Consider the following 23,896-nt stretch of genomic DNA (forward strand, 5'->3'; position numbering starts at 1 on the left):
TCCACCACTACTATTTTCCTGAAGGTGTGGGCAACTTCTAATCTAAAAGAAAGGGAGCCACATTTCAAAGATATTTAAGAAATTTAATGGAAAAGTATCTGAAAAACAAATTTTTCCTACTCAGAAAGATTAATAACTCAAGTGATCTATCATTTTGATATTGAAGATTTTTACACTTCATATTTACATAGAAAGCGTGTTGCAGTCATATAATTTTTTCTGACTGTATAGATCTAAACCATAGTCAAAGCTGGGAAAAACCCAAGTTTACATTTTTGTTTGTATACAAAAAAAAAATCAGAAATTAACAGCAGGTTAAGTAAACTTTCCCAGCTTTGCTTAGATATGTTTTGATATTGTTGTTGCTATGTCATACCACAAACGATTAATTTTTGCTATTTTTGAGTCCAAGTATTAGAAAAAATATGAAAGCAGAAAGCATATAAATGCACTTACAGGCACTATATTGAACTTACAGCCTACAAATTACTAGTAATGAGCTATTAAAAACCAGCAAAAATAGAAGTGTTTGGTAGTACTGATCTTGATCAGTTCCTCAGTTTGCAGCAAGGAATATTTAGATGGGATGGACATCTGCCCTGCAGCAGGCAGATACAAAGGATATTTGTGTTTGTCCTGAGCTTTGGGACTGAATCATGCCACAAAACACATGCTACAGGTGCTGTGCTATGGAAACAGAGCTTCTTTAGAGTGAAACAAAGTGACTGACATACTAACACAGTTTCAACACTGCAAATTAGTGCTAATCAATGCTTTGGGAGCTGCTGTAGAAATGTGGGCAAGGAGGATGCTTTTATGAAGGCTGGGTACAGGCTTCAGACATGGGGTGAGGTGCATTAGGTTGGTGGGTGTCAGTAACAGTTGGCTCAGGATCTCTTCAACTCCTGTGGCAAGTCAAGCAGTCTTTGCCCAGTTTTTTGAAAGCTGTCCAAGTAACATCCTTACTTCAGCCAGGTCTGCAGTCCAGCCATCAGTGGATCACATACACACATTTTGCTGACAAAAGCCTCTTATACATAAAGCTAGAAGGGTAAAGCCTGTGCTGTTCCTGGTTTGTATTTCTTGTATAGAGGCACTCCACTGGCAGCAGTGATTTGACAGGGTGATTGCAATACCAGCCTTTCCTGGCTGAGCTGTCCAGGTGATAAATGACACTCAACACATCCACTGTGTACAGGACAGCTGTGCTTCTAGATTTGATACCTACTTGTGTGCATTGACTCTTTAGAGGTCTGTATTATCTTTGAGCTGAGATCATTCAGGAAGACAGATGTCTACCCCAACAGGGAATTCAATGTGAGGGAAACCTCTCTGGCAAGAAGCAGTATAGGTCAGAATCAATTTTAGCTTTGCTTACGAAAGAAAAACAACCCATCCTGCAGAACCAAACAAACTGCACCAGTTTGAGCCTCCACCCAGAAATCTGGCAATCTAAATTACGCTCTCTTATTGAGCAGTACTTCCCTCCTCAGGAACAATGAATCAAACAAAATAAATAAATCTTTACACTTCCCTGTTCTTTCCACCTCCCAATTAATCAGACGTCATTTTGGAAAACCTAAGCATTCCACAGCAGGAGGCAAAGCTGCCATCGAAGAGCGCGCTCGCAGCGTCTTATCGACCTCCAGGAGCCGGGCATGGGGGCTGCGGTGGCTTCTTCCCGTCCCCAGCCCCGAGGAAGGAGCGCGGGGAGCCCAAGCCTCGCAGGGCGAGCGGCCGGAGCTGCTCCGCCCCAGCTCCCCGCGTGTGTCCGGCCGTGCGGGGCCGCACCGTGCGGGGCCGGGCTGCACCGTGCGGGGCTGCACTGTGCCGTGCGGGCTGCACCGTGCCGGGCCGCACCGTGCGGGGCCGGGCTGCACCGTGCCGGGCCGGGCTGCACCGTGCGGGCTGCACCGCGCGGGGCTGCACCGTGCCGGGCCGCACCGTGCCGGGCCGGGCTGCACCGTGCGAGGCTGCACCGTGCCGGGCCGGGCTGCACCGCGGCCCTTGCCAGCATCGCTGCTGTTATTGCTGCTGCTGCTGCCGCTGTCCCGGGAGCGGTGCCCGCCGCTCCCGCCGCCCCTTCCTGCCCACTCCCTTGCCCGGGTGGCAGCAGCTCCGCCGCGCTCCTGGCGCTTTACAGAAAGTGCAGCGGTGCGGGGATGCACAGCCACTGCAGAGCCCCAGCCACGCAGAACGGACTGACCGAATTAAGTGGTTTTTTCTTTCATAAGGGAAAAAAAGAAAAGAAGAAATAATCTCTTAGGAATATTTTTCCCCACCTAAACACATTTTTTCCACTTCTTGGGACAAGAGCAATTTATTGGGGCCATTATTTACCCCAGGATACCTATCCTTATAGGCACTATATTGAACTTTCAGCCTACCAATTACTAGAAGAATTGTAATGAGCTATTAAAAACCCACCTACTCAATTCTTTGCAAATATGTTTTGGCATACCATTTCTACACTCTTTAAATTAATGGGTTGTAAGACACAGGTCCAAAATGCTAGAAAATAAATGTTCAATTAAACCTGATAAAGCCTGGTCCATTATTCCCTTCCCTCCCAGGCAGATGCCAAGAGATGATGTTTCTTTTCTAGGCTGTGGAGAAGACTTGTTGTCTGTAGAAGTCCTTGAAAAAGAGCTGCTTTTCAGATCATCTGCTTTCTTTGGAGAAAGTGACTGATTTTGTCCAAGCTCCTGTTGTTGCATGAGCAGTTTTGAGTTCTGACATGCCTGGTTAGCATTTCCAAGATAGGAGATTCTAAAGTTACTGGGCTTTGAGTTCTTATGCTATGCTCTCAGCTTTACACAAGATCCAGAGGTGAGGAATTACCACCAAACAGATCAAGTTTCTTGCCTGAAAGCAAGTTGTGAAATTGCTGCAGATGTCCTGCCAGTACAGGATTTCTGGTACCATTTCACAGAGCATCAGATAGTCCCAATAAGTTTCAGATAAGCACTCTGCATTTTAGATGCTTATCTTTAACTCCTGATCTTTTGAAATTTGCCCCAATTCATTTCAAGTCTGTCCTATAAACAGATCTTCCTCTAAATTAGATTATTAGCATTGCTTTGTGTCTTTTCAGTGAATCCATGTGTTCATTTATGGTCCCAAGGGAAGACTAAATTAACCCTGCTGCCATTTCTTGAAGTATTACCAAATGACACTATTTATACTAGATTTAGCTGTAAATCCCTACTTTCAAGGGCAGTGTGTCCCAGAATAGTGCAAAAAGGATGTTTTTCTGTCTATTTTTGAGGCATGGATAACATTAGAGAAAGACATCTTTCCTTTAGACTCTCAGAGGATAAGAAGTTTGCAGACTGAAATAATGTAAAGGTGTTTCTTTAAATGTCTTTTCAATAGGGTAAAGGATAGCAGATCAAAAGTATTTTCTTTAAAAAGTTTTTTATTGTTGGAGATTCTGTAGCTCTTCATTATCTACAGCATTCTCATCTCCAACACCACCACCAACCATCCCACCCTTTTTCTGGTAGTTCCCTGAAACCTAGAGGTCTCTCTTTTCTATGACTTCCTTCCTTCAGATTCTCCCTTCACATTTCAGTGATGTAAAACAGCCAAGATAAGAAATAGCTGTCTCTTCCCAGGAGGAGGCTGACGGATGTGCAATTCAGAAGAACAATTCCGTTTTCCCTCCTGTGTTCCTAGGATGGGGGGTGGTGGGGAGCGGAGGAAGTGAGAAGTTAACCTCACTTTTGCCAGCTATGCCAGCTGTTGCCAGCAAAATAGACACTGCAAAGTACATCAGCATTGTACTGCTCTCTTCCTGAAAGAACAGAATAGTTTAAAAAAGACGAGATATGGAACAGAGGTGGCTAATAACTTGTATGTTTGGTCAAAGTACAAAACCAGATAATTGTTTGTGTAATGTTTCCTATTGCTCTTTAAGCATCTGGCATAAACTCTTGTCTTCAGTCATGTTTCATGTAGGTCCCTTGTTGCTAGAAAGAGATCCCTGGAGAGTTAGACTGTTACCATGGCGGGATAATAGTCAAATTTGTTGTGTTTTTTTACAAAGAAAAACAGACTGGGCTTTGGGACTGTAAGAGTTAAAGAAGTATATTTGTATGGAGGATGAGGGGTTTGTTATTGTGAGGTTTTAAGAGTAGCTTTTTACATGATTTTTATATTATTGATGTGGCTCAATGAGGAAAACACAAGAAATCATGTTTTCTTACTTACCTAAATATAATAAAAACAGCAGAACCAGAAAAAACTTACTTGCTTGGGATCCTAATTCACCTTGTTGCAGGAATTCACAGGCAAGAACATCACATTTTATGATGGTAAGGAAGTTCTTCATTAAGCAAGAAGAGGCTGGATTTCCATGATTAAGGGATACAGTTGGATTTAGTGGGACAACAGAGTTGAGGCTAATTGGGTATTTGCAGTGGGAGATTTTTTGGGGATGAATAAGAAAAAGCAAGGCATTGAAATGTCACAAGAACTTATGAGAAATGTGTTACTATAGATACCCTTCATCTTTCTCAGTAAATAGGAGAAGAGAAATCCATAAAGGGTCTTCATTATTACCATGTTAAGATCTTCAAAGATTCTTTTTGTCATGCCCATATTTTCAGTCCCTTGCCTTGCAGCATCAGTGGTGACCTAGACTCAAAATCTGGCTTGTGTATAATAAGCAAGCACAGGAGCACCAACAGGAGCAAGCACTCCCCTAAGGTACTAAAGCCAGTGTTCTGTGTAGCAGTGGCAGCAGGAATCACTAATGCCACAAAATAAGGCTTAATGTTAGTGTGACTGTAACCTACTTTAGGGAGTTGACCAAATGATCTGGTGACCTAAGTGTTGTACAGAGAGAAGGAAAGAGTGTGTCAATGATTAAGGAAGGTAATGGGCAGCAGTCACAAAGGTCCAGGGAAACTGAAATATTACGCTTGAATTATCAGAGTGGCAGAATAAATGTTCATTAATGGACACTGTGTGAATGGTGTAGCACCCTGAGAACAGTAGAGAAATGGTCCAACTGTGCTAAAAGATTGTACTTGAGTAGCATCAATAAAACTGAAACCAAGTTAGCAACTTATCTGGGATCTCCTGCTACTGAGAAGCTTTTGGCTGAGTGGAAACCAATTCATCAGGAAAAACAGAAAAGACAAGAAACCAGAAGAAAAGTTATTATATTTCACAGATGGAAAATTAATTACACTTGTGTGTGTGTAAGTACACACTAAGGAAATAAAATGGATAAGGTTTGGAGGGTTTGTAGTAACTGCCCCCAAGACTTGTTTTACCAGCTTTCCAATTCAGTAAAACAGATCCCAGTGTCTGGTGACTAGAGAAACCCTCTTCTTACCTTTCAAGATACAAAAGGGAAGACTACAAGTTAAGTAGTATAAACAGAGAATGGGAATTTTTTGTGGATTATTGCTCAGCTTGTTAGATGGAGAAATGAAGTTCTAGTTATGCAGCTTGCAGGCACCAAACAGAATTTAGCCCCTCAAATGCATGCTTGGTGAGATTCATCTCTGTGAACAATAGATGTTGCTGACAGAGTGTGACCAGACTCAGGACCTCAGTACTGATCCAGCATGTGTCAGTACTGTTGCCTTTTCATGAAGAAGACCTGCCTTTCAAAAATCAACTGGAATAATTTCTTAGACGTTGGAAAAACAGAACACAGAAGGAAGGATCTAGTGAAGAGGTAGCAATGAAACTGTTTTGCCAGGCTTTCAGCAGGTGAAGCATTGAGTTTATAAAAGTACATGGTGAAAGATTGATTCTTCCAGGAGGGAATATGTAGTAGAGTCCTTCTAGAAGCTTAATGTGTTTGAGATCTATTCTGCTTACAAAATATAGTGTAGATACTGACTTCTCCATGATCACAGAAAAGAAAGACAAGACAAATATGTGATTTTTCTTTACCTTCTGATGCCTGAAAGTGAAGCTGTGGTTTTTGTGGTAGAGCAAAGGGTCCCTGGAGAACAGTCTTTATAGTGGTTGAGCCATATGTATGGTAATGATTCACTAGAGGTTTGATTCCTTAATCTCCATGGGGAGAACTGTTTTCCTCTACTTGATTTGAAGTTTAGCAGAGTCTTGCATCTTATGTCAGAGGAAAGCCACTGGGTTTTGGTGTTTCAGATCTTAGAGAAGCCAAACCAGTGCCATAATAAGATGGTACCTACTCAAGAGACCAACAGTCTCATTACTGATCTTTAATCTGAAGATCTGTTCTGAACAGAGGCGTGAGATACAATCTGTGAGGTTCCAAGGAGGCAAGCAAAGACATAGAGCTTAGATTCATGGTTGTTGTTTTATTGAACATGAACATTGCAGCCCCAGGTTATTTCCACACCATTGCTGATAAAGTTTTTCTAAGATCCATCCTTAGTCTTTGGGCATTCTTTCTCAATATCATTATGTTGAGCTGGCATCACCTATGAGGAGTTTCACAGAAAGCTGCTTATAGCAAAGCTGTATAGATGCATCCAGTCTTCTGGTTGCCTCTGGATTTCAAATTCAAGGCTATTCTTCCTGGGTTAGGTGATGTGTACAGCCCATACAGAAACATGTTCTGAATAAAGCATCAGTTACCAGTTTCTAAAACCTTTGAGCTTGATGAGCACTCTGGGATTTGTTCCACCTCTTCTAAGAGTGAAGCTCATATCATGAGTCAAGATCATATCACTGCATTCAGTGAGCTATAAATGCATTACTTACTTTTTTCTTGTCTATTTTCTACTTTTTACTGCCAAGACATGAGCATTTCTGAATTTTGTAGATCTGTTTGCAAAATAACAAGCATGTCATGAAAAGGGATGTGAAAGAGAAGCCAAATGACATCCCTTAAGTCAGTTGAGAGCTCGATATTTGGTTGTTTATAATCTCAGTATGTTAGTTGTTTGTACTATGATAAGAGCATTTTTGGTGTGGAGGCTGAGCAACAATTGCAGCAATGCAGACAGTGTTTGTCTGTTGGGCAGGGAAGTGGACCGGAAAGCAGGAAGATCTGGGTCCTAGACCAAGCTGAACCAGTGACTCATCAAACTCTGGGAAAGTGCATTTAACCCAGTTCTGCAACATTGCAGAAATCAGCTTAGCTGCCAAACTGAACCAGAGCATGCTTTAAGTCACAAGTCAGTGGTAATGTGGGAAAGATGAACCCTTTTCTTCATTGAGTAAATAAATGCAATTTCCACATTACCATATCCTGAGCCAATGTTTCATAGTATGGCTGTGGTAATGTTCTTGTATAGTCAAGGGGATATTTGGAAGAAAGTGAAACCTCCCCTATTCCCCCCTTCCAAAAAAAACCCCAAAAAAACCCAATAAAACAAACAAACCTTGCCACTCTTCCCATTAAAATTATGTGGAAACAGATAGGCAGGATGAAGAAATAGCCAAAGAATAAACTGTAATTTATTTTTTAGGATTCAGGGTAACAATTCAGCCATTCCAGGTTTCTGATTTTGTAATCTACAGATACAAACACATTATATTGAGATATAGATTTTGACCCCTAACTAGGTAAGTAACTAAAGGAGCTCTTTGGCAGAAGAAAGAAAGATATCATGTGAGTTTTATGAACAAATGTTTTAAGACATTTAATGAAATCAAAAGTATATAGGTGAGAAAAGAGATTATCAATGGTAGTTGACTACCAGATTTTATATCCACAAGAGGCGCATTGGTCTTTTCATTCTGAATACTTTCTTCTGTTAGATTACCTTTTCTTAACCTCATTGCAAATAGGAAAACTTCCACAGATGTCTGTATATAGCCCTGATATGTCAGATCCTCTACTGTAGCTTCTTTATTTGCTAAACCTGTATCCAAGGCTTTTACCAGCAGCAACACAGATCACCTTGGAGCAGAGGCTCCAGTAAGGCTCAGGGAAGAGGTTAAGTTTTGCAATCAAAAGTGGAAAGTAAAATGGGTCAGTAAGAAAGCTAGTTCTCATGGGCTTTTTCTTGACTGAAATAGAAAGGAAATGGTAGGTGAAGCATCTGACCAAGCAGTTAGCAGTAAACACTTTTATCATCAAATGCAATTCTTTTTCCAGTTTGCAAATCTCTTACCCATTCTTCTTACTTTTAAGGAAATACCAGTCCAGTCCCATGAAGCAGTTCTGAAAAATTGCATAGCAAATTTCCACATTTAATATTTCCACTACAGTCATTTGTCTAACAGCCAACTCTGAAAATTGAGCCAGGGCTGTAAAGGTTATACTGGACTGGACTTACCCATCAACAGGTTTGATAAATGCAGTGTCAGCCAATCTGTGCCATCACTGATAAACCTGTGCAAATCCATTCCTTCCAAATCATGCTGTCAGGGATAATTCCATACTTCCACTTCTTGGTAGATATTTCTAATTGTGATTTATATAATTCTGCAGGAAGAATTTAAATTCAGCTTTCTTGCTTTCTTTATTATATCTGATTCTGCAGGCACAAGAAGATTTTAAAATGCCATTGAAAACCATCGCCAACTTCATCCCTCCCAAGGGAAAAAAGAACTCCCAAGATCTCTTAAGTATTCACTTCAGAACCAGATCAGCATGTCTGAACCATGTCTGAACCATGACTGTAAACAGAACCATGTCTGTAAACAGTTATCAGAGCAAAACAAAGTTAACAAATTCATTTGATAAAAGCAGTTCAGACACAATCAAATGTTTTTAAGTTATTACAGACAACATGAAACAGGAATAAAATCTCAGTGGTTATGCTCACATTTTGGGAAGCCCTGGCACAATTGCAGTGCACTGAAGAAAGTCCAGATGCTGCAGCCATGTGAACAGCTGTACAGCTGGTTTCTGTCAGTCCCCTCCCCACGAGCAGAGTAATGCCATTGCACTGCTGCTGGTTCAAAAGTAAGAAAATCTTTCCTACATTGGCTGGCTGATTTGTTCTTAGTGTAATAGGCACAGATGAGTTCTCAGAAATACTGGTTGCCTATCTAAAGTATAATTAGCAACCTTTAAGGCTTACCAGTCACAAAGAATAATATGTTCTTAAGTTTCCTGAGTCTGCCAATTTACGTAGGTGAGTAAACTAGACAGGTCAAATAACTGGCGTGGTTTATAAATAGACTAAAAAAAAATCTCCATATATAGACTAGTATCCAGACTTTCTATTGTTTCAAGCAAATGATATCATTATTTGGATGTCTTTCCAAAACTGAAAATGACTAGACTTCGGAAACCAGAAGTAGTTAAATATAGAATTGCTACTCTAATGAGTGAATGCTGTGGTTCATTATTATGCTACTAGTATGTGAACAAATGTCTTTCTGTTCTTAGGGATGGGAAAGGAGGTTTTATTCTAGTCATATAAGATATTGCACAAAAGCCAAATTCAGATTAGGAGTTGATAGGCTTTAACATCATTCCTTTATGGAAAATATTCCAGTGTAACTGCACATATCAAGATCACACTGTTCACTAACTTGCACCTTGCATAAGCTCTGGGCAGATCAAATACAAAATGCACAGTGGTTTGCATAAATAAAATACTAGAATAAAAATTAAAAATTAAAAGAGAAACAATCTGTGCTTTTCAGTGTCCCTAACAAGTGATTACGTCTACTTTGGCAAGTCACAATAAAATCACAGAATTAAGTCAAAGAACTTTTTGCATTGCTGATAACTAGAAAACACTTCTGACTTCTGTAATACTGGTTTTTAAATGACCTAAGTAGCTTCTGTGGAGATGCATTTAATTCCTAGGGGTGGGGTGTTGAGAACAAGGACTCATGTTAAGATGTCTCAGAGAGACATTTTAGTCTAAGGCCACCATCCTTTTAGATGAGGAATGTCATCTTGCGTGTTAGATGAGAGTCTGCTGTCTCATAAGAAAAGATGATAGTGAAAGAATACACATCTCCAAAAGTATGGCTTTGCAAAGATGGGGTCAAGTTTAATAGGATACCAAATTTTATCTTACCAATATGGTAAGGTAAATTTTACAGTAGTTACTGCTGCATCCTGTACCTTTCTCTCAAATTTAGCTAAAAAATCCTATTTGAACAAAGAACCAGATCACATGAAGTCCCCTAAATTTAGGCATCTACATATTCAGGAGGTGTCTGAGTTCTCATTATAATCAAGGAAGCCAATGGGCTTGCCTTAACTAATAGTAATAATTAATGTAGGTATCTTTGCTTACCTTTATTAATACATTTTCAGCTTCAAAATCTTACTAGGCTCATACCTGTGGGGTATTTTTTTCTGCAGGCAAACCCAATTCTGGCCTTGGTAAAACAGAGCAACACTTTTATTCTCCTTTTGTAATAATTGTGGGCCATAGGTATCACTTCATGGCAGCTTACTATTTGCCCCTTTGTAAGATGTAAAAGACATTTTTAACCATGGTTGCACACTCTTCAAAGATACTGCATTTTCCTGCAGTATCACCTGTCTCCTGCTACCATATATTCAAGCCTCAGCTGATGACTAAGACAAAATTTGTCATTTCTTTAGGCAGGCTTAAATAGAGAAGTCAGATGATATTTTTCTTCCTTTTCTGGATGCAATTTTGTTCCAGAAAAAGCCTTTTGCATCTTATCCCTCCTTCATTAGCTTCTGAAAGCTGGAGCACTTTCATGCAGAGACCTGGGGCAGCTTTTTAGGATTCCTTTCCAATGGCATTAAAGATTCTTCAAAAATAAGCAGGAGTACTATATTTTTCTATAGAGGTGACTTTTTAAATTGTTTGTAATTTTAAAATGTTTTAACTGGGTTCTCCTATCTTATATTCCTCTTTTGTAGCATAATGTCTAATCACCTTGTGACAGAAAAAAAAAGGAAAAATATGGCTGAATTAAACTTCATTACCTGTAAAATATGAGACTTCCATTCTCACACTTCTTGACAGAAAACCGTGTCACAACATATGCTGCTTGCTTCAAAATGTGCCATTCGCAAACAAACTCATGTTGGACAACTAGGCAAGACCCCTGGAGAGTTATTCAAATATCTGTGCTTTATATGTAAGCAGCTTTTAAGCATTTCTCTTTGCCTGGCCTCTTAAAGACCCTTTTTTTTTTAATGCCTACTATATCACAGCTGCTCTTTCTGGATTTCATCTGGTTTTCTGGGTAAATATGTGTTTGGATGAAAGCCACAAAATTAGAAATGGTTTTATGGAAATGTGATGGATAAGTTCACACTGTATCATATCTGGCTTCTGCCATTGTTCCAAGGCAGTGTCTCCAGATGGCAACAAGAGAACTTTATAATCTGAAGGGGGACAGTAAATAGTACCTCAAATAAAGTGAACATGTGGAGCTGTGAAGTTTCACTTTGAAATGAAACTATGCAGCCTTCAAATCAAGGCTGCATGCCAGGAGGTTCATATAATCAAGAGTAACAAGCAAGTCCATAAGAGGAAAGTCTTTTATAGCTTCATTTCTGAGATGCAGAATTCATGCTTCGCATCTCTGGTTTCAACATACTTGCTGAGACACCCTTGTGAAGACCAGTTTCTGTCTCTTAGGGTCTTCTCAGCATTGGAGACTTTAAATTCTTGCCCTTCCTTTCCTCACCCCAGACATCAAACAAAGGCATCCCAGACCCTGGGAGGAGTAGTGCTTTTGGTTACTTCTCCTTTGTTGCCATTCCCACGCCTATCAGGACTCAGAGCTGAAGCAAGCCGCTTGCTTTCTTGGCATCCTGCTTCCCAGTTTTCTTGATACACCACCTGAGAGGGAGAGGGCATTTGAAACTTCACACCAGTTTATAATAAATAATTGATTGCCACAAGTACAGCTCTTCTCATTGCATTGGGAGGACCCCATTAGGCAGTGGTTAGGAGACCAGCTCTCTTCATACAGATGGTGGAAAGTATCTTTTTGTGTTCTTCCTGGGACCAATTTCCTCCTCCAGAGTTTTTTCATTGAAGGATATGTAAATACAAGACCAGCTCTCTTCATACAGATGGTGGAAAGTATCTTTTTGTGTTCTTCCTGGGACCAATTTCCTCCTCCAGAGTTTTTTCATTGAAGGATATGTAAATACATGGCTCCCCCTACTTTTGGTAGGAAGTGTAAACATTCATAAGATTTTGAGGTCACACACTAAATTATTCTAGTTGCCATGTATCCAGTCTGGAAAAGGTTCTGGCTCTCATTCAAATATGAAAGAAAGAATTAGTTCTTAGTGAAATAATTCTCAGAACAGTTGGAGAGAGGATCCACACCCACATCTTTTCCTTCCTCTCTGCCTGTGCCAATTATCTCTCCCTTTCCCTGGACAATTAAGGTCTTCACAGTGGTCTTACTGTGCCATGCACTAGCGGGACTGTTAGCAGGCGGTTTCCGATGGCTGATTGCAACTTTGACATTGTAGCTCTGAGGAGAGACCAGGCCTGTTCCTGGGCAATCCAGGCCTTCTCCACTGACAGCATTCTCAATATTCGTTTTGAGTGGTTGTTTATACATATTTCTAGAGAAATAAGTTTTGTAACAGGCAACAAATGTTTTCAGCTCTTAAAGGAGTAAAATGTTTGGTTTGAGCAAAGACAACTGTGCTGTCACATTTGAATCCGATGAAGTTCTTCTCTGTCTGGTGATGATCAGCAGCAGGAGTATTCTGTCATACTCCTACTTTATTTTTTCTTCTTTCTTTTGAAGGAAGCAAAAAAATAATGTTTCTAAGTCAGGGCTATATAAACCAAATTTGAAATTAATGTCGGTATCAACAGCTGAAGGTCAAATGTGAAAGCAGAGGTTCGTACTGGAGGTGTGGCCTGGTCTGGTCTCCCTGGCACTGACACAGAGGCTGACTCTCAGGCATGCCAGGAATTCCCTCGGGACTTCCAGGCTGAAGCCTCACTGGAAGCATCTGAATGTGCTGCTCCAGTGTGCTGTGCATTGCCGCACTGCAGGGGCACTCAGTGTGTCAGCACCTCAGTCCTAGCTCAGTGCTTCTGCAAGCTCCTCAAACTTCTAAAACATGCCTTGGTGAAACTTGGGTGAACAGAATGGGGCTCGTCAGCACAGAGGTTAATGCACAACTACAATGTACAAAACGTTATCAAAGAAGATGTCGGTGTATGGAGTCTTTGATTGCAAGTTGCAATATTTTCATTATAATTTCCGTAATTATTTTTTGAGCTGTATGTAAGGAAATGGCTTATATTTCCTGGTCTTTCTGTACTCATAGAACTGTACTTTGAGGTCTGTCTCTGGTTGCTTTTGTTCTTTGTTAGAATACCAGCCCTTGAAGTGGAGGTACTTGAATGGGCACGCAGAAATGACAGCTATCCAAATGTGGCCAAGATTAGCAACAAATAAATCATTAACATGTGGAAAAGTTTAAAGAAAAGTGCATATGTATTTCTGTGTTTTTTAAGAGCTTGGCTGAAAGAAACTGCATTTAAGTTGTCTTTTTTTGGCTGAAGATGTGTAAATAGAGAAATAATATTGTTTGGAGATAAAAAAAATATGAGAAAGCAAGAGGACAGAAAAAATTTTGTGTTGGGACACACACATTGTATGCTTGCTATACATAAAAATGAGAAATATTTACACTAGGCAAATATGCAAGCTTTACAAACATAGGTGGCACTTACTTACATGTTTTCTCTTGCTTTTGTTTGAGCAGTGTTCATGTTCCTTGAACATGATGAATATATTCATCCCAGCCCAGTGGCTGGGTAAGCCAGCTCTGGAGATGCTTAGCTTTGAACAGTGTGACCTGAGCGGTGTTAGATGTAACTTAAGATTTGCTGATTAAAGAAAACACCTCTAAAAACTTAGCATTTCTTTATTTGGCAAAGCAACTTATCACTGTTGTTATTAGTAATTATTCACAACCACATCACTGCAAGAAACAGTGAATTACAATTCTATATCTTCTTGTTATTATAATTTGTACAAAATCACTGTAAAAAATCTGATAAATTACACAAAAGGGCTATTAAGTTGGAATTCCACTGCCTCTGCTCCTGCAGTTGGCATTCAGGAGTAAGTCTATCCTTCCTTACAAGCTTATCCCTTCTTACCCCACCTTCCCACAGGGACATACCTGGTCAAGAGACCTGTGGTCTCTCCCCATGGGGGCCCCCAGTGGGCTTGTGCTCACAAGTCAACATCACTGCTGCCTGCAGATGTCCCGGCCCTTGCTCTTAGTATATCCTCACCACTTTCATTCTTCACCTAATTTGATGCCCTCTTCACCTTTTTTTTTTTTTCCCCCAAGTTTTTCCCACCCCTGCACTACTATTTCCCTGCCTGTACTCCTCCCAGATAAACAACCTACTCTTAATTTCTTTTCCCTCATTGGTCCCATATTTTTTACACTCAAAAGTTACTTTTTCTGACACTATTACCTAGGCAATATTTTCTCTAATATGGTATTACCATTACAGTTGGCTGAATGAGACAGCGTTGCCTCCAAGGCCTGCATTTTGACCCTGTGGGTCTCATTGGGAACATTAATGTTACACATTTCTGGACAGAATTGCCATACTTTACTCTTGATTCTCCAGCCTAATTCTAATTAAGCAGCACCTCACCTTATGCACAGAGAGGTTGCACACCAGTGCAAGGGCATAGCTCATTTTGTGTTTGCACATATGTCTGCTCTTAAATAAAGTTCTTCGCACTCAGTGTTCCCATCAAAGGATATGTAGCTTCATGTGAGAGTGAGACTTGGGCACTTAGCACAGGATTCATCTCGTGTCAGCTGGACATCTGCTCTGTAGACAGATCTCAGCCAGTTACCCTATGCTACATCTCTAATCCCCTTACCCTCCTATGATGAGATTTAGTTGTGGTATCTGAAATAGATCTGATGAGAGTCTCTGGGTGATCTAAAACAGCAGCTGGATGTTGTGCCTATATTGCATAAATCTTAAATTAGATCCTATAAACCCCATTTCTAGACTCTGGCTAAACTCTGGACTTCTTGGAGATTAGTGTGATTATACATCATCCAAAACATGACAAAGACTTGCAGCTGAAGGGCTTCTCAGCAGACACCTTCATACTTGAAGGCCAGTTCTTCCAGATTACACAAATCTTAGAATATCGTTCTGGTACACTCATCTTCATTTAACTGCATACTGAGCTAGTCAGGAGATCCATTTCCCCATCCTTACACTTTCCACAGGGGGTGGATCTCTCTGTGGAAGCTACCTCCACCCACCTTTGTGGTTGAGAGGAAGCAGTAGGACCTTTCTGGGAGAAACGCAGTCCATCAGTTTTAAATTCCAGTGTAAGGATGGGATGAAGCATGTCCTAGATGTGACTGTTCTTGCCACTGACCAAAAAGGCTCCTGCTCAGTTCAAAACAACCACATATGGTTATCACCATTAGTGTTATGTTCCCAGAAATCTGTTTTCCTCAGGACACAAATAGTTGAGGACTTCAAAGTACATTGTCCATTGCTAAATTTGAAACTTCCAGGTTTTTGCATTCTAATTATTGACTGATATATGTCCATTTGATTTCCCTTCATTTCAGTTGTGGGTCCACGGGTATAGTTGTTTTTAGCAAAGTTCTACAAGAATCCTTAACAGACTTACTTTTGAATGTTAACAAGCTTGTAAACTATACTGTTTTAGACTGTAATCCCCAGTAATGTAAGCTCAAACAGCGCAGCAACCTTAAAAAAATTATAAATATTGTAGATATTGTAATAGTGGAAGATAGTAGAAAATGCTGCATGTGACTAAAAGTTCCCAGAGTCATTCCACTAGCAGTTGAAAAGTGAAGAGGTGGAAATCAGGTAATAAAGAAAGCCCAAGTATAATCAAGATGAGGTATCTTACTGCTGGTCTCAAATGCTTTCCCATTATGTTCCCTACCCTTGGAGAATCTTCCAGATTTTTCTTTTCATTATCTGAAGAATCTGTGTGCATAAAAGGATACAAAATGAAAAAATAATGAAAAAAAAAGCTTCCTAAAATTGTGGAAGAAAACAATTGTGTCCCCATATTAGCTGCTGGTATTGTTACAGCATGCAAATTAAAATATTGGATGGTGGATAGTACACAAACAATAGACCTTGAACTTCCATTTGAAATAAGCATTAGCAGCCTCCTCCATTTTTTTCTTACAAGTGCACAAATATCTTAACATAGTTCTGATTCATTTTCTATTTTCTCCTTGACAACAGTTTACCAAATTTAGAGTCACTATGCTATTTAAAGAAATAAACTTATTGTTCTCATTATTTTCTTCTCAGTAGGCAGAACTGAGAACCCACATGATCAAATTACTGTATCTGTCTGTTACTCTTAGGCTGGGATATGCTGTTGTTTACAACTCTGACAAAAACAGATTCTAAAAGTTCAGAATTGATTGTTCCCAATGGCAGCACTACATAGCACAGTTCTCCCTAAAGTATACCCACATCCTCCAGAGGAGTATGATCACACAGGCCATTCATCTGCATGGCATCCCTAAAAATTAATAGAACTATACTCAATTTCAGAGAAGTAACTGTGGGGGAAACTCCATTAAATGAAGGATACTGAGAAAAAGGTGCACATTTCATCTGCAAATAGGTTAATAAGAAATAAACTCCATGGAAATTGTGAGGTTTATTTAACTCAAAAATGGACCAACCTGAACAAACTGCTGGAGTTTATAAAATTATCTTGATTTAATATTTCCTCTAAACAATAGCTTAAACATAAATCAGAACTCATGACATGACACAGAATTCTGCTACATCCATGAAATAATTTCCTGAATAAAACACCTAACCTAGGTCAGGGCATGGTTTCAGTTTGGTGGACTGCTTTGTTCAGTATGAAAACCCTATCTCCTCAATTAAACATGAGGATTAAATATAAAGCTGAAACAAAAGTGCTTTAGTATATAAAAGTACTTTAGATACAGACATGAACCTTCTCATGACAAGCATAAAAACTTGTTTTGGGAACTTTGTATTTCTGTGTATCATAAGATTAAGAGTCTGCTGTACAAACATGACCAAAGCAGGACTTAGATAGTGCTTGGTGCCTGCTCCATACCTTTTATTAATTTGACTGCCAGGGAGATATCCAAATCCCAGAGCTGTGTTTTCAGGTAGTGTGAAGGCAGAAATGGATACCAGAGAAATGTGACTGAAAAACCTCAGGCGCTGAGTAGAGGATTGCTTAGAGCCCCATGGCAGCTTTGGTCCCCGCTCTGTTTTAGCTCCTTTAGTCAGCCCTAGAGGCAGAAATAGCAGCATTACTGTCTATTTATGAAACAGCACAGCAGTTCAGAGCACCCATCCTGTTTTGGAGCCTTGTTTATGTCCCCTTCACCTCCCTTTCAAGAGATGATGAGCTCAAGCTCTGAAGGAGGCAGAAAAGTGAAGGCACCATTTGCTTTAGCCAAGAGGAGAGCAAGTGAGATGGAGCCTGACTCTGCTCCCTACAGCTGGGTTGCCTTGAGGTTTCATGTGAGGAGCAGTGCATGTGAAATGCCCTGAATGAGAGATTCGAGTTTCCTGTAGCCACTAGACTTAGTCCTTCTCTCTTTTTCTTCTGACTGTATTAATTATTCACTGTGGGCCAAGTCAGGTTCAGAAATAGTGATGAGAAATCCCTTCCTTCTTTCCCAGATTACTTACTAGGCTGCTGGGTCATTTTCAGGGGGTTCCAGTGGGCTGCAGGCAGGTCTTCACAACATTCCTAATCATTAAGTTACATTTATAAAGGTCACACCACAGCATCTTTGCTGTTCAGGTTTCTGAACAAGACTGGCTGTGGCTGCTACATTCTGTGCAGGCACTTGCATGGAATATAATCTGAGTTTGCCTGCCTATTGAAGTCTGTCCAAGGATTTCTGTGGAGCAGTGCATATTTTGTGATCCATATATTTGTGGTCCATGCCAATGTGGTTGTGGTCAGGCGGGAGAGATATAACTGAAGACATTTACTTAAGCTGGGAGTGACTTCTAAATCACAGTGGTTGACTGCTAGCAAATTTTTTGTTCCTCCAGAATAGGTAGCCATAGAAGAGGAGAAAGCAGGAGTTTGGCTCATGATTTTGAACATGATACCTCCATCTTTCTTTATGTCCACCAATAAATATTTCAAAATACAGCAGCCATTTGGAGCATGCATAGAAGGATGTGCTGCATTGTGACCTAGGACTTAGTCCATGTCCCTAAAGAATTCAAGCAGCTGCACTTCTGTGATGTGATATCTATTGCATGTGTCAAAAAGATACGTGAGATACTGCTCAACATCAAGCTGCAGTGTTTTGAAAATGTGGAGGGAAATAAATGAAGTAACATTATATTTCTTGATGCTGATCTCCAAGGACTGGACAGCCACTCATGGTTGTTTCTAAGCATATATTAAAGAGGTTTCAGCTGCAAATCCTCGATCTGATCCTGGTCTTTGCTTTAGCAGTTCCCAGCAGGTCTGCTAATCAAAGCTGATTGTGTTGTTTCAGATATTCTAGCTGATATCTTTTAACTTTTGTGTTATGTGTGTTCTGGTTTGCAGGGTGGAAAGAAATACACAGGACCATGTGGAGGCAGAGACTGCAGTGGAGGATGTCAGTGTTTCCCTGAAAAAGGAAGCCGTGTAAGTAACATTTTTTCCTGTAAATTGTTCTTGATGGTACAAGTTCAATGCTATATATTTTGCTATAGGTGGACTTGCACTAGACTGCTAAGAGTGCTAAAACCATTATTCTTTTTCAGGAAAAAGTTGTTGGTATTTCATCTTACTTTCTCACAGGCTTGCAGATTTGAAGAAATGGTTTGTTGTGAATGCCTTGTTATGATATGTAGCAGGCACCTATCTCAAAAGATGAGGGCCAAGGAATCTGACGGCCATGACAAGCTGATCAGATCAGAATGATGAAGAGATACCACATACATGCATGGGATACAGACTTTTGATGATTTTAGAGATCTTTTCCAACCTAAATGATTCAATAATTCCGTGATTCTAGATGATTTCCACTAGAGCAAGAAGGAGCCATGCCTGCAAAACCTGAAATCCCTGCTGAAAGGCAACTGTTTAGAATTCCTGGCATTATGTTGTGGCTGACAGTCTGTTCTTCATTCCAGGAACTAGTGAGGAATGAGGCAGAGGAAAGGAGATGGGGTGGAGGGGATTAGCCACCTGCCACAAAGAGCACTGAGAAATAGGGCAGGGCTCCTATCCTGTATGGCTTGGAGCCCTGGCTGGCAAGCTCCTTCTGTACAGCTTGGTCTTCTGCAGCTGAGACAGTGACTCAGCCTTTTCCATCCACCCATCTCTAAGAATAGGTCAGGCAAGAGATGTGGTGGCAGGTCATGTGCTTGTTCTGCTATCACAAACCTCATAAGATTTTTCAGTCCTCTGCCTTCCCTCCACACAGCCAGCCACCAGTTCCCATTCCCATTCCCATTGCATTCCTCAAGCTTGACTCCATGTCTGAGTGGAGGGAGAGGTGGCAGGAAAGTCACAGTGTAGGTGGGAGGCAAGGAACATTGCTGTTTACAGCAGAAGTCCTGATGTCTCCATGGAAGTCAGATGATCCTGGGGCCACCATGCCATGGGGACTGTTATGGTTATACTCCCATGGCCTGACCATGAGCTGCTCATGATCTGCTTTCCATTACAATAACCCAATGGCAACCTGATGATCTGAGGACAAACAAGCCATCCCCTGAGACACAGCTTCCCATGGGGCTCCCTCCAGCTGTTGCTGCCTTACCCTCATCATCCAGCACATGAAGTTTGGCGAGTGCCTCCTGCCACTTCCCACTTTTTTTTGATTTTCCCACTGAAAATCAAAAACTGATGCTGTATGATGCTCACTAGAGTTCACTAGAGTTCACTAGTTTCATCACTAGATGAAAATATCTGTTGCAAAACTACCAACTTTGAAATGTTTTTCATGCTCCTTATTGACTGAATGACCTTGAATTTCAAGTTGCCAAATATGAAAGAAAAAAGAGGTAGTTAAACAAAACTAACTGCATAGGTTGGAAAAGCTGAAAATGTGAAAATACCACAGTAGAGAAGCAGTCAGGTGCCACTGACAAGAAGCTCCCTGTGAGTTGCTTCCTATCTAGATTGGGAAAGTGAGGGCAGATTTTATGTACTTGCTTACCACTCTCAGTTTTACCTCAGGAAAGTAAGTAAACCCACTTACTAATGAGGTTGGCCTGCCTTTAAATAGATGCTCAAAAAGAGAAAAAGGACATGCTACAAAACATAAATTATATTTTACTGCTTGTGGTTAATTGTACAAGATGTGAAAAAGTATTGGAAAAGGGGATTTACAGAATTTTACACTTCAAAAATAATATTTTATCCCTCTGTATTTTACCTCTCTGAAATGATACACCTTATTCTGATTTAGCATACACTGCCTGTATTTTGTGTCTGCTGATCTCTTCAGCTGTCACAACCTCTGTTAAACATCTGGTTTAAGGAACAAGATTGGCCTTTAGAGTCTAGTCAAGTTTGGCATAGCTTCTGGTCTCATGCTAATCCTCAATGGGAATATTTATTTTCACAAAAGCTCAGTATAATCTGGCACGGCGCACGTTCTCTGTTCGAGGTGACTCATTGCGTGCACAATAGAGGTCCTGCGTGTTTGCACTTGTCAGAGTGCCTGAAGCAGTCTGGCAGAGCCTGCTTCTGCAGTGGCTCTCCAGCCCAGGTGCCACAGAGCTGTCACTTGCCTGCAACTCAGGTAGGAGCAGCACTGCAAGGGTCTGCAGCCAGCTGTCAGCCCTGCCATCCTCTGGAAATTCACCCTCTGTTAGTGACAGGTCAAAAACCAGGCAAATTAAAAGCATTTTCTTTGGATTGCTGCTACTGAATGCACATCAGCATCTGTTGAATGAGGTGAATTCATTGAAGTGGTAAACACAATTGTGAAGTGTGAAAGGAGTGAAGGTGTGAAGGAATTCCTGCTCTTCATTTATATATGCCTCTACTTCTTTTGTTGTCATTGTAGTCTTAAGATACAGCATTTAAGGAAATAGGCTTAGCTTTATTTGTTGTCTTAATGCAGTAACTTTTGTTTTTTAAAAAGTATTTTTTTGCAAAATATGCCCACTGGTATCTCCTGGGACTCTGTGCTAGATGCAGAGAGGCACTATCAAGATGTGTGCAGATTCATCCTGGCTTTGGTGATCTGGGCCAGGTCTCCAGGTGCAGGGCATCTGGCAGCCCTGTGCTACTGTCTACACTGCTTTTGTTCAGGACTGGTGAGGATAGGCACAAAGGCACAGGAAAGCTGAATCCTGCTTCACAGTGGCAGTTTCTAGAGGCAAAAGGCAACCTAGCACAAATCAGTGCACCCACCTAGCAGGCCTACTGGAAAGATGTATTTGGTTTTAGGTTTTCTCTACTCTCTTTTGGCTGGGCTTGACCCTGCAGCTTTCACTGGGCTCAGACACAGCTTAAATCCAGTGATAACAGAAAAACAAAACAGCAGAAGCATCATCTGCCCACTGTAGTGGTGGGGGGAGCTGCTGCAGCTAAGCAAAAGCATCATCTAGCCTGCAACCTCCTGCCTCTTATCTGAGCTGCTCCCAGGGCTGTGAGGACACCTGCAAATGGCACTTTCTTCTTCATTCCCAAAAGGAAAGCTGGTCAAATCCAAATGTGCAGAGAATCAGGACATTGTTAATAACTGTGTTAGCAACTCACAGCAAATGCTGAGTTGTTTCTTGGAGAAGTTTCTCCAAAGAAATGTCTCTCAGGCCATACATGATCCCCCTGAAGTTCCCACCTCCAGTCCTGCTTTGTATTCACATCTTCATAGCAGAAAGAGTAAAGGTCCTTCTATAAGCTGGTTTTGGTTTTCCCAGTCTTTAATGACATTTTAGTCTTTGTTCTTTTCACTTCAGCCCAGTTATGTTCCAGTTGTATTTACTGTTAGCTGGTTACAAATACCCAGTCTATCTAACCATACCTTGCATCTAGGTAGATGGCTGGAGCTGGGGCTGCAGGAGCCAGGCTTGGGGACCAGCCTTGGCCCCATCTCCCCTTCTCACAGTGGGCAAAAACTCAGTGGAGTTGCAGTGCAAATCAAGGCTCCTGGAGGAGTGTTCAAATCCACATGACCAGAAACCATAGTATAAGCCTCAGTGGAGGACACAGAGTGAGAAGGCAGAGGAAAGACAGCAGACTTTTCTCCCTGAGCAGATTAATCTTCTCATTTTCTTCTATGGCAACTTCTCCTAAATTGTTCTCCTACAACAAGAGACTCACCCATTCTCTAAGGTGCATTTGGAGAACACAATATAAGGAGTACAGAGATGCCTGGGTGTGAAGGAAAAGAGTAAAGGGAAACACTGATAAGGTATTGAAATTCTGTTTGGAATGAAATGGAAAACCTGGATTAAATGAATTTTTTAAAATCTGGTTTTCTTTCTTTCTTTTTCCTCAAGATTTTTATTGCAGCTCCTAAAATCTTGAGATTTATAGTTCTTTGTAAACCATGCATTGCTCAGAGAACAATATATGTGCCTTAAAATTTGTTAAACATTAATGCACTTATGTAGGAAATGATAACTCCATTCAGTACAATGGCCAACTGTTTGATCCATTGAAGTTCATAATCAGCCTCACTTCATCACCAGCCTAGAAGGCTTTATAGAAAGTGGAAGTGAGTAGAAATCTTTTTGATCTTTCTATAGAGTGAGAAATTGCACTCTTTTGTACTTCCCAAGTCAAGCGTCTAACAGTGCTCAAGCCATTTAGCCATTGTTTTTGCAAGGGGCTGGAATGGTGGAAACTGAAATTATAAGACAGCTTTGTGTCCCCCCATAAAGGCCACTTCTTGGGAAAGCCCAGACATTTATTTTTAACCTAGACTGACATGAGTGTTCACTAGCAGTCCTTTACAGATAGCTGTTCTGTTGCTTTCACTGATGCAGTGGCCAAGGGTAAGCTATTACCAGTACACCTAAAATTACTTCTGTCTGCTTTTGGATGCTACACAGTTGGGAAATATAGTATGTGATATTTGCTTGCAAACATTTTCCATACAAGTTTAAGTCTTAACACATGGGCTAGATTTAGATGTGTTTCTTCATAATTAAAAACAAACAACAAAATAGAACACACAAATATTCTAAAGTCAACTCCATTATTATATTTTAGGGAAATGTTTAAATCCAATAAAATAATTTCATCAACTGTTAGTGTAATTCTTGTATATCATAATTAACTGGCTTCCAAGCTGGTATAATGGCAGTAGCTCCATGTAAGTCTGTTGGTGTAAACTGATATATCTGATTAAATCTGATATTTAATTTTTTTTTCCCACAAAATAATAACATTAGAAGCATCGTCTTAATTATTCATCTAGCTCACTATTCTGTTCCCAAAAGCGAACTACCATAAGAGATGCTATTTATAGGGAGCACAGAGTTCTGGCAACTTTCTGCAGTCCATTCACTTGCATCCAAGATAACCCAATTTAAATATTCCTTCAGTATCTGTGTTTTGTCCTGAATTTTTCCAATCCTTTTTTGAAGCTACCGTGGCTGTGTGTCTTTGCAACCTCCAGTGGCACTATTCAAATGATATAAACTATATAAATCACTGTCTGACCTGTTCTAAGCAAAGCTCCCTCTGGTTTCCTCAAATACACCCTGTTTCCAGTACTGGGAGATTTAGAGTAGGTCTGTGTTTAGGTTACTCACTGTTTCCCTAATTTTGTAAATCTCAGTTATATTCCCTCTCAGCTTTCTCTTCTCCAAAAGGGTGAGTCACTTTTTTGGTTCTCTTTTGAAGGTGACACTCTAGCCCTTAGTCCCTTTACTCTCTCATTCTGTGACAGACCAGAACTGTACCCATCCAGTTTGGTGGGGTCCTTCTGGATGTTCCAGCATGAGAAATCATCAGATCTCCCCATTCCTCAGCACCAGCATCATATTTAACAACTAAGAGGGATTAGTATCATCTACAGATACTCAGATGTTTCACAGTTCAG

The 23,896-nt window shown here is 40.6% G+C and overlaps 1 protein-coding gene across 2 annotated transcripts in view; it reads left to right on the forward strand.

Moving 5' to 3' along the window:
• Nucleotides 1–23,896, forward strand: part of COL4A2 (collagen type IV alpha 2 chain) — a 142,283-nt gene that overhangs the window by 22,964 nt on the left and 95,423 nt on the right. For both annotated transcript variants that reach the window (XM_071430597.1, XM_071430598.1), the window contains exon 4: nt 18,448–18,528. In XM_071430597.1, the coding sequence (XP_071286698.1) occupies nt 18,448–18,528 (81 nt within the window). The remainder of the gene's footprint in view (nt 1–18,447; nt 18,529–23,896) is intronic.

Source organism: Agelaius tricolor, unplaced genomic scaffold (assembly GCF_023055355.1).
Source record: "Agelaius tricolor isolate 1412-34295 unplaced genomic scaffold, bAgeTri1.0.p SCAF_7, whole genome shotgun sequence".
In the NCBI taxonomy this organism is placed as follows: Eukaryota; Metazoa; Chordata; class Aves; order Passeriformes; family Icteridae; genus Agelaius; species Agelaius tricolor.